We start from the raw sequence: 15975 nt of genomic DNA on the forward strand, positions 1-15975 counted from the left end.
ATTATCGCTCAAATTTGAGTTCATCTTTTCACAGCAATAGTTATGTTTTTGAATTTTGCGCGTAAATGTTTATTTGGATCATCTTGAATCCGGTTTCAATCCAACCAATGGATTGTAGGAAATTCTAGTGACCCGTTGGCAATTACAATTTGCTTTTCACACTTATTTAATAATTGTTATATTGATTATTTTAGTTTTTTGTTTTGTTTAATCGGATAATCTTTCATCCTTCTTTGGGGTCAATTGACTAGCTATTTTGGTTGTGGTCTGGATTTGTTTTTAAATAAGTTACCAGCATGACAACTACTCAAGCAGATTCTATTTGCTACACCATTATTAATGCACCCATTGATAGTGAAACTGTTAATGAACAGAATTTAAGAAATGCTCTTGGTAAGTAGTCTTAATATCAAATTCTTGAATATATTGTACCTTTTAAACATTCTGTATTTCTTCAGCTTCTTATGTTTATTTGCTCAAACATCTTATTCATATTCACTATCTCACACATTTTTTTCTGTATTTTTCTTTTCCATTTAAACAGAGAAAGGAGACGTCAAAGAAAAAGTAGATGCCCTGAAGAAGTTAATTCACTTGATTTTGAGTGGAGAGAAGTTTTCTCCTCGCATGTTGATGACCATCATTCGATATGTTTTACCTTCACAGGATCATGAGATAAAGAAACTTCTCCTCATATTCTGGGAAATTGTACCTAAACGTGGAACAGATGGTAAATTGCTGCACGAGATGATTTTAGTTTGTGATGCATATCGTAAAGATTTACAGCATCCTAATGAATTTTTACGAGGATCGACTTTAAGATTTTTATGTAAGCTTAAAGAACCTGAGTTGATTGAACCATTAATGACATCAATAAGAACCTGTCTGGAACACCGACATTCATATGTTCGCCGAAATGCTGTTTTGGCTATTTTCAAAATCTATATCAACTTTGAGCAATTGATACCTGATGCCCCAGAATTAATTCTCGAATTTATTTCACGAGAAACCGATGCTAGCTGTAAACGCAATGCTTTTCTAATGTTAATCCATTTGGATCAAAGTAAAGCTCTTGAATATTTAAATTCATGTCTAGATCAGATCACTAGTTTTGGTGATACTCTCCAATTGGTCATTGTAGAATTAATCTACAAAGTTTGCATTGCAAATCCCAACGAACGATCAAGATTCATTCGAGCAATTTATAATCTATTGAACACATCCACCTCACCTTCAGTTAGGTATGAAGCCGCAGCAACTTTGATAACCTTATCACAAGCTCCTACTGCCCTCCGAGCTGCTGCCAACTGTTTCATTGACTTGTGTTGCAAGGAAAGTGATAATAATGTAAAGCTTATCGTTCTTGACCGATTGATTGGTTTAAAAGACTCCACTTCTGGAGCTGAAAAGGTTCTGCAAGATGTTCTCATGGATATAATAAGAATTCTGAGTTCTGCCTCTGATTTAGAAGTCAAGCAGAAAATTCTGGCCTTAGCACTTGATCTCATATCTTCTCGTAATGCTGAAGAGGTAGGTTTAAAGATTAATTTAAAAAATATTCAATTTAATAATTTTTTTACAATTTTTTGTTCTTTTTAGATGGTTCACTTGTTGAGGAAAGAGCTACAGAAAACACAGAATGAATCAATAAATAATAATGAAGATACCAGTAACTATCGCCAATCCTTAGTGTCAACTTTACATAAAATTTGTCTAAAATATCCTGATGTTCTCATCTCGGACCAACTTATTACAACACTGTTCGAATTTCTTTCCAGTGATGATCAACCAACAGCAACATTAGTTTTTAACTTTGCTCGGGATTACATATTTAAAAATCCTCAGCACAAAACTCTTTTGGTTACCAAAGTTTTAGAAGTTTTTGGATCAGTTAAAAATTGCCAAGTCCATCGACCATTGATTTGGCTATTAGGTGAATATTGTGAGGAAACTGAACCAGAATTAATTCAAGAAGCAATGACAACTATTCGAAACAGTTTGGGAGAAATACCCATTGTTGAAAGTGAATTAGCCCAAATCGAAACCAATGAAACTGGTGGTGAAAACGTCAACAGTAATGATACCGGAGGGCCTACAAAATTAGTTACTGCTGATGGATCTTATGCTACTCAATCAGCTTTGAGTGTTTCATCTCGAACGGATGGCAAAAAGCTACCACCTCTTCGCGAATACTTTTTAAATGGCGACTTCTTCGTAGCTTCAGCTTTGGCTAATGCTCTTGTTAAACTGGCTTTTAAGTTCAAGGCAGCTAAAATGTCTCATCCAGATTCTGATTCCTTAAGAAAAGTGAATTCATTTATAGCTGAATGTATGCTGATTCTTACTTCTATCCTTCACCTTGGAAAGGCTCGTACATCAGGTTTGCTTCCTAGTACAGATAAAACAGAAAGATCAATAAGCGAGGATGATTTCGATCGAATAGCTCTTTGTCTCGTCGTCTTATCGCAAATGTGTTCAGAAGGACAATCTGAAAATGTTACAAGTATCATGAAACGTTTATTCATTAACGAAATGAGGGAATGTCTCAATCTGATGTTACATGCTAATCCATGTATTGAAGAAGATGTAAAGGACAAGAAGAGAGAAAATAAATTCGTTGAAGTCGATGACCATCTCAATTTCTCCCAACTGTTGGGCAAGAACCAGGAAATGTTTGAAAATCAATTTGAGCTCTCATTGTCTCAAGCTTTAAGTGGTAATGTTGGTGCCACAGCGACATCAATAACACATGGAAAAACGACTAGCATCGCAAACCTTCTTTCAGCTTCCAAGCTTTCCAAAGTTACCCAGTTAACTGGCTTCTCCGATCCAGTATATGCTGAATGTTACGTTAACGTAAATCAATATGATATCTGTCTTGATGTTTTGATCGTTAATCAGACAAGTGATGTTTTACAAAACTGTACCCTCGAATTATCGACTTTGGGCGATTTAAAGCTTGTTGAAAGACCTCAACCAGTTGTTTTAGCACCTCACGATTTTGCTAATATAAAAGCAACAGTTAAAGTTACTTCAACTGAAAATGGTATTATCTTTGGTAACATAGGTAAGCAAAATAATCTTTTAAATATATTTTTAATTATATCCCAACTAAAATCTTTAATTAAACAATTTTTCATTTCATTTTCAGTTTATGATGTCAGTGGGTCTACCTCAGATCGTAACATTGTTGTATTAAACGATATTCACATAGATATTATGGATTACATCGTGCCTGCTAGTTGTGATGATCACCAATTCCGTAAGATGTGGGCAGCCTTTGAATGGGAAAATCGTGTCACCGTTAATACACCAATATCTGATCTTCAAGAATATTTAAGACGCTTAATCAAATGGACTAATATGAAATGTTTAACTCCACAACAGGCACTATCAGGAGACTGTAGTTTCCTAGCTGCCAACCTTTACGCTAAATCAATTTTCGGAGAAGACGCTCTTGTCAATGTTAGCATTGAAAAATCTACACCTGATGGAAAAGTTACCGGATTTGTTCGAGTCAGAGCTAAATCTCAAGGAATGGCACTTAGCTTAGGGACTAAAATTCATGATACACAGAAGATTGCTACTGCTGCTTGAAACTATATCAATTCAAAATCAGGATTAAAATATAAAAAAACGAATCATAGATTCTTTCACAAAAGTCATGTATGTTTCCATTTCAAATGATTTAGTTCACAAGTGGTGCTCGCTTGAAACCGATATTTGTATTATTCTTTTAATTAAATTGTCGAATATGGTTTGAAATTAGTTTATTTTATTCATTTAAAGAATTATTTATGTTTTTAAAGTGATGTCAAATGTTTGCTTGGATTCAGCATGTAAAAGATGCAAGTAAAATGCATTCATATACAGTCGTAGTCAAAATTTTAATTCAACGATTAAAGTAAAATCAATTCAAATTCAGGTAAATTTTCAGGCTAAAAATCGTAAGCTTTTGAACACTTTAGTAGTCAGGGTTAAGTTAACATTTTGCTATGGACCGGCCAACCGCGACAGGTTTAAGGCACCGTCCATACCTTGCTACCTAGTGGACACCTACAGTATGGCTTTATCAACTATTGGTCTAAAGGTTAAAGTTTAAACGCTCGGTGTTATCGAATGAATGAAGATTAAAAATTTTGAACAGTAAGGCCATCTAGCATCTACCTAAAATACTATAGTAAATATACCAGAATTTAGAATTTTCTGGTACATCTGTTTGAATGTTTACATTGAGCTTGTGATATTGTTTAGTTGTCTTTATTTCCTTATTATTAATTTAAATTTAGTGATATTCATTATTTAATATGAGTGATCTAAGTGAAGTAAATCGTGAACCTTTAAGATTAAAAGGTATGCCTATGAAGAAGAAGAAAAAGAAGAGCAAAGAAATTAAAAATGCCAACAAAGTGGATGTAAAATTGGATCAACATGTAAAAAATGAAACTGAAACTAAAGAGATTGATTTAAAGAATCGTGAAGACTACGAGACTGGTGATATTCAATTGACAAAAGCTGAATTGGCGTGTCTCAAGAAACAGGAGAAGCTTCAAATGAGTAGAATTTTAGAAAAAGCATCAAAATCTCATCGACGATTGGTTGAAGAGTTCAATAGTAAATTGGACAATATGAGTGAACATTATGATATCCCAAAAGTCAGTTGGACAAAGTGAAAAGGACTAATCAACTTCATAATCTATCACTTCGACTTCTTGAAATTTCATCAACTAAAACTCGATTTTATACTCATTGCATCATCAATTAAAATATTAATCGTTTCATTTACACTCCTATAAACAAATGTCATTGAAATCTCGATATTAAGTGTACGAAGCTAATGTAAATATTTTTCATCAAGAAATGGACTGTCCTTGTAATAAAAGTTACCTTATTTAATTGAAGATATAAATAAGTCAGAAATAATTTTTTTTGAATGGTGTAAATAATTTTAATCAAGTGAACATTTTGAACATACAGAGCTAAAATAAATAAAGTTATTTCAAAAAATTGGTGGTTTTTTCGCTAGAGTCTCATAAATTGAGTTACAATACAATTTAAATTGTATCTACTACATAAACATGATAGTAGCTGTTGGTGATCAATGAAATTTATAACGACATTAAAAAGTGAAACAATAATAAAGGTAATATAACCATAACGGCCTTTTGTGTATAACCACAGCAACAAGTATCAAGGACGGAAAGTTAATAGCTATTAAACCACTTTTTTGTGCCAACAATGCCATCAGCCAAAAAACGTAACATCGATCAGATTATCTCTATGAGAAAGTGTACAAAAAGTGGGTACAAATTTAAATTTGATCACATAATAAAGCATATTATAGTGATCTAATTATAAATGTATAATGATATAAGATATAATATTGAAGCTGCTAATGTTGAATTTTAGTACCAAAGTTATTGCATCAAAGAGATCTTTAACAAATTGAGTGAAATATCACAAAAGTTTAACTGCAAATTCAAATATAAAGTTATGATAAATTCAATAAAATTGATCAACTGCTTATTTATCCTTGTAGAACCAGATTCAAATCGATCCTTGAATCGACAAAGCCAAACGTACAATTAATAAATATAGCAAATAGTTGTTTTGGTGGGTCCAAGGAAAACGGTAATGTCACGCCATACGTTTCGAATCCATATAAAACAAAGTGTGAATGTAAGTGATAAATAGCCAGTTGATTGGATTGAAAAAAATGATAAAATATCAAAAAATTGCGAATCGAATTAAGTTTGCCTTGTGTTGATAGCAAACTACTGTAATTATTAAAGAGCCTTCAACAGGTAAACAGGTAAACATGTAAACTTGTCAATAGATTGCGTCACTTTTATTAAGTAGGTCTGAACTCTACTGGTTAAGATCAGTTTAAATCAGTTAAAGTTAGAAACTGATTTGATTCCTGATCAGCATTTGATCTCCAACAAGTTAGGAAATTTAAAGGACGATTAGGCCAATTAATTTTTTCCATGATATATTTTCTCATCCAAGTAACAAATGAAAGTTCACCATTCCTTATTCACTATTGCCAACTAACGATACAATAAGTTTAAATTTTCAAGACACGTTCTTCACCAGCACAAATTTCATCGATGATTGCCAATGCTGTTGTTTGATATAACAATCAATCAGTCAAGAGTATTGTGTTGGTCTATATTGCGTAATAGCCCAACTTTAAATTTCATTTTTAATTCATCAACCCTTTTGATAGCTTTGATCGTTACCAAGTCTGTATCTTTGTTTGTTCAACCCTTGCGTTTAGCAGCATCAATCAGAATATTTGTAATCTTGGTTTGCAATACTTTGAATTGATGTTCCATAACTTTCAATTGTTCCTTAAGCATTGTATTCTCTGATTCCAAGCGTCTCTCTTCAGTAATCATTTTGTCGAGCTTTTCCTTTTTTGTTAATCGACCTCTTCTTGAAGAGGCTTCATGTTGATTTGAATTTCGCTTTCGATTTGAAGAAGAAAAGTCTGATCCATTTATTAGACAAAACAAATCTCGACTGCTATCTCGTTGATCGGTGGTTGAGTTCAATGATGAGTTAGATGGGCACGATGAAGGTGGAGAAAATGAGGGTTGACCACCAAAAGGTGATGAGGTATTGTGTCTTGAGGTGTAAGGATGATCTTCGACTACGGTTGGGACCATGCTTTCGTTTAAAATGCTAGTTGAGGGTTGAGAATGAGAAAAAGAATAAGATCGAGGTTTGAGTTCAGCATAGCTCATTGATGATGTGCTTGATGAAGGAGTCAAGGATGAAGGTGTATCGATTCCCATTCTTGGTTCAACATCACAGACTGCAGATCGATTCGAATAGCCCGAGATCCCTGGTAAAGTAGTTGGATATTCAAAATCGTGCTGAGCTGAGGATAATGAATACATGTGTGATGACGACCTATTTGAGTCTAAGCCTGACTCGTTTGGTTGAGTTTGATTTTGATGAATATGGTGAAGAGATGGTGATGATGATGACAGAGAAGTTTGTTCAAGTTGATGATGATGATGTTGATGTTGGGGTTGTTGATGTTGATGTTGTTGCCTTACTCCACCAGAATATGCAATAGTTGATGGCGCCAAAGAGAAATTTGGTTTGACATCTTGTTGCTGCAAATGTCGAGTGTCATTTTCACAAGATACAGATTGAGTTAATTCTTGAAGGTATTGACCAAAAACGTTGTCAGAATTGACATCAAATGATGGGAAATGAGGTCCACTGTTGGTCAATGAAGAATTAGGATCGATGATTGGTGTCATCAATGAATCATTGTTGGTCTGAGCTTGTTTGACTTGAAGGTGCGACAAATGGTGAGGTAAAGATGATTTTCGTTCATCACCCATTTCAATATCGTTGGTAAGTAATGAAGAGTTAGGTGAGGGAGATGGAGAAGGTGACGGGGATGGAGATGACAGTGACGATAGGGATGGAGTAGATGAAGGAACAGCAACAGTTGAAGAATTTGTTTTAGATGAAGCTGTAATATCAAAATTAGAAGTGGCAGAAATAGATGAATTATTGTAAGCAGCTACAGCAGCAATAATACCAGAAACCAAAGGATTTGACTCGTCGATTGGAGTGAAACCTTTCAACTCTTCTGATGGGGTCTTTAGATTGTCGAAGAAATCAACTTGAATTTCTTTTTCGATGTCCTCGTCAATAGAGAGATCACCGATGTAACGATCAGACTCTGTTGGTACGTCAAAGTCGATAAATTTAGAGATTATTTTACAAGGATCTTTATAAAGCCCTGTGTGTCGTGTAAGGGTAAAAGGTAAGCTAGCAGTTAAGTCCAAATTCAAATTGCGATCAGCACAATTGTGGAACAGCATGGCACTTAATAATTAACTGGATGCCAGTTTGGCCAAATTATGTTGATAATTTAATAATAAAACAACGCAAAAACCAAGCGAAATTGTGTTGACAGTCAACTTTAACCATTGGAAATACAATTCCAAAATAAAATTTGAAGTTCAATTGTTTCCAAAACAAAACACAAGTAAAGCACCGGGAAATAAGAAGCGTTCACTGGTAGAAAGATCGCAAAAGATCTTAATTTAATCCAAATCCAGTTGAAACACGGTAAACAATTGAAAAACCAGGTTTAATTATGTCCAAATGTTGAATGTCAACAAACACCGAGAATATAAAGTTGACTAATAACTTTATAAATGTTTTAATTTAATGAAGTGTTGATGATGATTTAATTTGTTAATTTTATTAATTAATGTTGTATTGAAATCAATTCTTAGTTATGTCAAAACAAGTGAATAAAAATTAAAGAAAATTGTAAGAAAAAAGACAAACAAACTTAACAACAACAGATTAATTGTTCTCACACTTCGGACTCTCAAAAGTTGTTTGAAAAACAAATCATTTTTACCTCTCTTTATATCTGGTTACTCATCCCACCGACAACCAATGAGAAAAAGCATGACGTCACTTTCAACCAATCACAAGCCGAGAAATAGAGTGATGCAATCCAATTCCACGAACTGGAGTAAAAGCAAGTCTAACAAACATTTTCTTCCCTCACTTTCCCCTCTCTTCCTCAACTCATTTCATTTAATACGTCATTCCCGTTCCCTTTTTTTTCCTCTTCATCATCACCATCAACATAATAATCATCATTATCATCATTATTATTACCAGTTTTCTCTCTTCTTTCTCTCTTCTCTTTCTTTATCTGTTTCTTTCTCCCATTAACATATTGTTTGTCTCAACCTCGTCTACAGAAAGTTTAACATGGTAAGTCTATCTTCAGTTCATTTCTTCCTCTCATCTCAATCATTAATATTTACATAATTCTCAATTCTTTCTACCTTTTTATTACCTTTTAATTTTTCTTCTTTACCCCATTCATGAGGCCTTTCTCATCAAACCTCGTCTTTTATTTCCAATGACAATGTTAGCAAGTTCAATGAATCAATTAGTAATCATTTCTCTCCACATTTGCTTATTTCTTTTGCTATCTTCTGACTTTTCACTTCCATTGAATTTCATTTCCTTGGTTTTCTAATCATTTTCTCTTTCTTTTACTCTCACTTTCTCCTCTTTCACCTTGTGTCAGTAAGTTTACCCTGTTTCCAGATTGTCGAGGTCCTGTTACTTTCAGTAATATGTGTTTATTTTAATTTTATAAAATTATTAGAGTGAGTCTAAAAATTCCATTTTCTTACTTTTTTTTCTCTTCTGTCAACTGTTGACTCGCTATCACTGCTATTACCAAAACTAATAATTGATACTTTTTAATCTGATTATAGCACAAACTAAACCACTAGTTAAGTGCTGGTTTAAAATGTTTAGCAGCAGAAAAAAAAGGTTAAACTTAAATTAAGAATCATAAAAGAAAGGCTAAAAGGGAAAAGTAAGAAAAAGTATGAGTCATCATTGTTGTTCAGAAAGCCCGCTTCAAATAAAAAAACGTGTTTAGTAAATACCCAATCAGAAAATTGTATGACGTCAGTGGCTATCCATTGAAACATAAATACATGAAAAAATTAAAATTGTTTCCTCCCAATTCTCATTCTCAAGTATTCGTCATCCTTATCATCATCAACTAAATGAAGGAAACGAAAGAATCTAAAAAATGTTGCTGACCAAAGGCGATGTTTCTCTTATTCATCTTCTTTCCGGTTCTCATCTTTTTTCTTTCTTTTTCTTACTTCTACCACTTCACCAACAACCTCTTTAAGGTGTTCATCATCATAACCACCACCATCATAAGGAGGAGGTGGGGGAAGGGTCAGGTAAGTAAAATATCGGGAAATTCCCAACCCCGGGCTTCCGAATGTTTAAATTTTTGCTTTTAATCTTCTTCGCTTTTTTTTTGTTTTTGACACTTAGCAAAACCCAAAAAACCAGATTCTGTTTCCGCCCCTAAACCGCTCCAAAAGTAAAAGATACATCTTGAAAGTTAAAAATTTTAGTGATGTAATTTGTCGATTGATTTACTGCAATCTGTGCATTACTTGACTTGAATTACACCGTTTATTGACTCTTTTACTGATTCTTTAATCTCATTTCTTGATCTTCCAACACAAAAGCTAATCTGATTCTGGTTCAATGCATTTTTGCTTGTTATTTTCAAAACTTGCCCAAAATTATGACCTAAATTTTGACCAAAATTTACGCTTGAAACTGTTCAATTTGATACAATTTTTGCTGAGTGTTGATATTTATAACTAGAGATTTGTCTTGACTTTATCTAACATTTTCACATTTTCACCTTTTAACATGTACTTGTTTATCTGATCCATGTAATCCTTTCTCTAAGCCTTTTGTTTTCACCTTTAGTCATAATATTGTTTACTCAAGTTAGAAGAAGCAAAATGTCCACTAAATAAACGTTGAAATGACTTTTGGTTGAATCTTGATTTTTCTGGTTTCGTCTGTCTGAGTTTGGGTTTTTTGCCTTCTTTATGCTTCTAATTTCATTTAATTTTCTTCCTTTTTTTCATTCATATTTTCAAATGAAACCGATTTCACTGTTGCTTATTAATTAACCGTTTCTCGCTAATTGACTTATCAATCAATGAATTGTATGTTTTATAGTCTTTCTCATAATAATTGTGTGTAATATTGTAACATTAATCAAAAAGCTAAACAAATCAAAGCAATGACGATAAAAAGCAAAATACGAGTTGCAAAGTTTATCACTTTTTTCAACATCATTTTGCATTTCACTTGAACAAGTCAACATTGAAAAGCAACATAATATTAAAAGAGTTACAACAACCAACCATGAACCTTTCATTTGGTGTGTTGTTATAACATTATCAACTCCCACAAATCTCTCTTGACCTTGAATCTCTTCCACCCCTTTTAACCCAAAAAATGTTGATTCCTACTTGAATCATCATTATCATCATCAAGGAAACAGAGGAAAACGAAATAATCAATTCTCATTGAACTTTAGCATCCAAATGAAAAGCGAGAAGGAAGGAACAGAAGAAGGCAAAGAAACAAATCACTTTCAAGACAATGTGATCAATGTGATTCCAGTGAATTACCAATCAATAAATGTAAGTAAAATTGATCAAACAATAAACAAATATCATAGCTGATTGAACAGTAAACATTGAATATCATTTACATTTATCTCTTTCTTACAGTCTACCTGGTCCTTTCGTTACCTCACTACTCTCACCTCTCACTCTCAACCTTAACTACCTTTATTAATTTAACCTTAAAAAGGAGACGGAATTTACTATTGGCGTCAACGGAAAAGGCAGGCATCAATTATAATCGTTTAATTACAATCAAACTGGTCGACACTTGACTGTTACAAAAACCCGCGAAATAACCATTCCAATTGGGATTTCCAGTGCTAATGTCGCACGCAAAAAAGTTTTCCTTGCTCTTTTTTCTCCTGATAATCATCAAAATTATCAACATTTTCATTTAAACTCTTTTTTCAATTTCTTTTTGAATTTTATTGAAATTGGATTTTCTGGAAAACCGAGAAATGAAAAATGAAAAGCAAAAGTGAGTCCACTTCAGTGTCCTCTGTCAAGTCAACCTCACTTGAACTGTTTTAAAATACCATTAAGGTCGAAGTGCCGTACTTTAAATATTGATTCATCAAGAATAACGCTTCCTTATTTAACCAGAAACATAATTCTGGTTAAATTTCCATTCCATTGATTTACTTTTAAAATTTAATTTCTAGTAACATCAATGAAATTGTGATTTGAGGCCTTCTATTGAAATTATGTCATTTATTTCTTGAATACTTCAATCCCAATCAAATTTTTACATTTTTTGATTAATCGATTGACAATTAGTTGACAAGTTTTTCTTATTAATGAATCAATTGAAGTTTGTAATTTGTAAAATTGAATTTGGATGAAACTCTTGCTTACAAATCAAATATTGACCATTTTGATTCAACAAAAGATTACCAAACAAATGACCAATTTGTTGATTCATCTTTAACAAATAAGATAATGATTATAATTTCTCATTAACAAGACCATTGACAATTGATAATCATTTATTATACACATCAATACAATAACCTTGATATTATAAAGCAATATTGGTCACAAATTATTAGATTTTCACTTGAAAAAAGAATAAGGAAAAAGCAAAGTTGACAAATGAAATTGTATTACACTGAAATAATCATTATGCTGATTGTTATTATTTGGAAAGACAGAATATTACTTGGAATTCACAGAACTCTCATAATCCTGGGAAATATTGATTTTCATTTTGACATTTATCTTCTCAATAATAATAATCATAAGTGTAATAGTGAAAGTATTAGTAATAATTTCAACTTATCCACTGAACAATGCACTATTCAATGATTCATCTGAAACATTCTCTTCATGCTTTAATCTTTACTTTCTTTTCATCCTCTCAATCAATCAATCAAACATTATCATCCGTCTAACCAATTAATTTCAATCGTCATAATTAAATAATTTTCTTGTCTTCATTTCAATTCCAAGAAAAATACCTTTCTAACTGTTTTTTTTTTCTTCACCCAATTTTTTACCAGAATTTCATTGTAACCTCACCCAAAGGAACTCGAAGGATTATCTTTATTATCTTGGTTAATGGTTGGTTTGAACACGCAATGGTTGATCACTGGAGAGGCAAAGAACGATTCAATAAAGAGTTCCAAGAATCGTTATCAACATACTGATAGACGCTTATCAACATCATCAACAAATCATTTTTTATTATTTACAGAAAAAAATTTCTAGTTCAAAGCAACACCAGATATCATTTTTCAGGCTTCAATGAACTTTTTCAAGTCTCATTTCATTGGTGAATGGGTTTTTTTGCTTTAATGATGAACATGATTATTATGATGAGCTGACCTTCATTAACAATGAAAATTCATGGTAATTAATTATTATGAACGAGAAAAGAAATATTGTCTCATTGACAATAACAGGTAATACTGGGTTAATCTTTACAAAGATATCATAATATGGATTCACCTCTTTCTCCTCTTCTTTCTGTCTAGAATCATTTCACCCTGCACATGGTAACTATTTCAATGGCTGGTGATAACTCTTCGTCTCGTATAATAATTTATTTTACTGGACCTGTGTCAATTTAATTTTCAAAATTGAATGGTTTCTATGAAACAAACATTGGATTTTCGATGCCAGCATTTTCCCCTTTCTCTTCTCATCTTGATGCTGTTGTTGTTTTGAACCAGAAAACCCAAATTTCAACCAATTAATGTAAACAGTATTATTTGTCAACCTAATTATTGGCCCTAATCCAATGAGATGAACACAATTTTGTCCTTTTCATCATTTTGACAATTCATCCCAACTTATTGCAAACCTAGTAAACCTTTTTTGTTGACAAAGAAGAACAGAAAACCTTGAACTGGTCTCAATTTAAGTGTTTTTCATCTTCTTGATCATCTTCTTGGTGATGATCATATTTTTTGGATGAAATGCTCACAATTGTTTCTGGAATGGGTTGATTAATGAAAGATGATATTACAGCTTTAAAATGTAATCTTTCCCAAATATTGGTTGACAACAGACTTATATTCAATGATTACTATTTTGTATTTGAACGATTTTTAATGTTGTTTTGAAAAGCAAAGTTAAATAGTTTCAAGTTTTCATTAAATAACTATTGATCAAGGCCTATCAAGCTATGCAAATCTTTGATCATTAACATTGACTTCATTAAATACATAACGAGTTAATTTGTTTGTTTATTTGCTATTTAAAGAGAGAAGACACAAAACTGGTTAATTTAATAATTTTACCCATTTGTCAGTGCAGGGTAACCACTAGGTTACCTAAACGGTTATTTTACACTGGTTACCAGAACTGATTAGCTGCACAGTTTTGTCAACAATTTAACCATTTTTTATGATTATTATCGTTGACCAGCGTAGCTGGACTAATTTTAGTCGCGTCATTTCGTTGTAAATTGTTTGAACCACCGTCACTCGAAGTTATAAGATGAAACCCGAGAGCGAAGCCCGAGGGTTTGCTTCTCATAACTTGTCGATGCAGTGGTTAAATCCATTCGTAAACCGTTCATTGACATTAAAGTAAAAATTTAGTTCCATGTCCTTAGTTTAACAAAATGATTACTTTTATCATTGATTAAGTCAATCAACTAATCAATTTAATTAATTCAATAGGTAAAGTGGCAAAACTCAAGTGTTGATTGATGTGACAATGGAAAATTGAAATGTCCGCTCAATTTGTTATTGGCTCATTGGTTTCTATCTGATCTCACATCTGTTCACAAGTTGTTCTCAAGATACACTCGCTTTTAATAATGGTGGGCCTTTTTATTATCAACAATTATATACATGATTTTGTTTTGTTTTTTGTTACTGTTTGTTTAAAGAGAGAAAGAAATAAAGAGACGAGAAACGGAAATCTAAATAATTCCACTTCAGGTAACTATGAGAGGAAAATGTTTCCTCGTCTGTCCTCTCTTTGCTCCTAAATTATACTTGTTGCTTTATCAATCTAATGTTTTTTCCCAATTTCAGGATTGTACCTCTTACCTAGTTCCTGCTGATTAAATTCATCATCAATTTGAGCTGTTAACAGGTTCTGTTTTATTCCACCAAAAGCCTTGCTAAATGTTTCAATGATCAAATCTGATCCATCTCGACTGTCTACAAGGTAAAACTTGAAGGTAAGCAAAAATTGAAAGGTTTCAAAAATTTTCAATACACCATTTTGTTTTACTTGATTTGTTATGTTTACATGTTATTGATGCCTTTTCTGTTTGTTTCATTTCAGTCATTATACCACACATTAATCAATCAAGATGGTTTCATGAAAACAAAGAGTTGAAAGAAAAATAGATTCAAGGGAAGGAACCATTTTTACCATTAAAAAGGCTTCTCTGGAAAAGAAAAAGATTTCAACCTTTTGATGAGGATGAAAAATCAAGCTTAATCATAATCGTGTTGGCAGAGATTTCAATTTGAAGTGATTTCCGGCGATGAGGAATCAGCAACTATTGTGGTTTTCCTCAGAAAATGACTCATACTTGTTTCTTTTTCTCTTTCCCCTCTTTCTTGGTATAACTCATTCTGTATACATGAATGAATCAAAACTACTGAGTAGTTCAGTAACAGAGAAAGCAGTAAAGAGAGAAGTTATCCTTCTCTCTTGTCTTCCTCTCTTCTGCTCACTCAAAATACAACAACACACACAATGATGAATCATCACCATAAGTATCTGAGTCTTCTCAGAAACTTCAAAGGGTGTCTCATATTTGATTCACTTGATGAAGGGTTGCCAACTATCATTATGTGTACTCATTGTTTGTCTTCGTTAGTTTATTCCTTTACGTTTCATGCTTTTCATCTTACTTTTCGCATTGCATCATGATACTCTGGATAGATAGAGTGATGCAATTTATCTTTCTCTGTCTCTTATTCACGCTCATCTTCTTGCTTTTATTGTTGTGCTTATATCATTATGTACCAGATATTTCTTGATGATAGATAACTTTCTTTCACTCTTGTTTACAAATTCCCCCTCTTCAGAAGAAATTACTGAAAGATTTAATGATTAACATCAACAGGAAAATAATTATTCTTTAGTCATCATACCTGAGAAATGTTGTTGACACTTTTAAAAACACCGACGGAAATGCCTAATACTTACTCATAACAGCACGGATCTTTGTCATATCTAATGCCAATTAATTACTCATCGTCATTTAATAACTAGATTATTAGTTTCAGCATACTAAACAAAATTAATTTATCGTGTTTTACAAATTTCAAATCCTAGTTTCAAACCAATTTAGCTGATAACTCAAATCGCTTCATCACTTGTCAACCTTTTTTTTCCAAAATATTACTTGTTTACAGGATTGACGTTATTAATCACGGTAGCTCTATTTATCATCAATTAATAAGTGATTCTCGTTAATTCTGATTCACCGATTTGTTAATTTTCAAACATGTTGAATAATTTCCTAGAATTCAATGCA

The 15975-nt window shown here is 32.5% G+C and overlaps 2 protein-coding genes, 1 long non-coding RNA gene and 1 pseudogene across 9 annotated transcripts; all 4 read left to right on the plus strand.

The window, feature by feature from the left end:
• Positions 1–125: 125 nt before the first annotated feature.
• On the plus strand, positions 126–3765 carry betaCOP (coatomer subunit beta). Its single transcript, XM_015939050.3, has 4 exons — positions 126–393; positions 545–1530; positions 1600–3067; positions 3152–3765. Exons 1-4 carry the CDS (start codon positions 297–299, stop codon positions 3595–3597), a joined length of 2997 nt encoding a protein of 998 aa, XP_015794536.1. The 5' UTR covers positions 126–296; the 3' UTR covers positions 3598–3765.
• Positions 3766–4307: 542 nt separating this feature from the next.
• Positions 4308–4673, plus strand: LOC107371086 (protein FAM32A-like pseudogene; annotated as a pseudogene).
• Positions 4674–8516: 3843 nt separating this feature from the next.
• LOC107371089 (uncharacterized) lies at positions 8517–13705 on the plus strand. Of its 7 annotated transcripts, none has more exons than XR_003083865.2 (6): positions 8580–8766; positions 9714–9767; positions 10937–11042; positions 11133–11505; positions 12527–12928; positions 13001–13705. XR_003083865.2 is itself a non-coding variant. In XM_089267791.1 (6 exons), exons 1-5 carry the CDS (start codon positions 8764–8766, stop codon positions 12671–12673), a joined length of 426 nt encoding a protein of 141 aa, XP_089123917.1. In that variant the 5' UTR covers positions 8627–8763; the 3' UTR covers positions 12674–12928; positions 13001–13705. The 7 variants fall into 7 exon arrangements, 2 of the variants coding, with proteins under 2 accessions (XP_089123918.1, XP_089123917.1); XM_089267791.1 differs by having other exon boundaries at positions 8627–8766; positions 11133–11248; XR_001570743.3 differs by lacking the exon at positions 8580–8766 and adding an exon at positions 8936–9170.
• Positions 13706–14240: 535 nt separating this feature from the next.
• LOC112538465 (uncharacterized) lies at positions 14241–15586 on the plus strand. Its single transcript, XR_016198862.1, has 3 exons — positions 14241–14416; positions 14513–14661; positions 14769–15586. It is a non-coding gene; the product is annotated as an uncharacterized LOC112538465 (long non-coding RNA).
• The last annotated feature ends 389 nt before the right edge of the window (positions 15587–15975 follow it).

The sequence above is a fragment of the Tetranychus urticae genome, chromosome 2 (assembly GCF_039701765.1).
Source record: "Tetranychus urticae isolate SD_2017Ah chromosome 2, NJAU_TeUrti_SD_1.0, whole genome shotgun sequence".
NCBI classification, from domain to species: Eukaryota; Metazoa; Arthropoda; class Arachnida; order Trombidiformes; family Tetranychidae; genus Tetranychus; species Tetranychus urticae.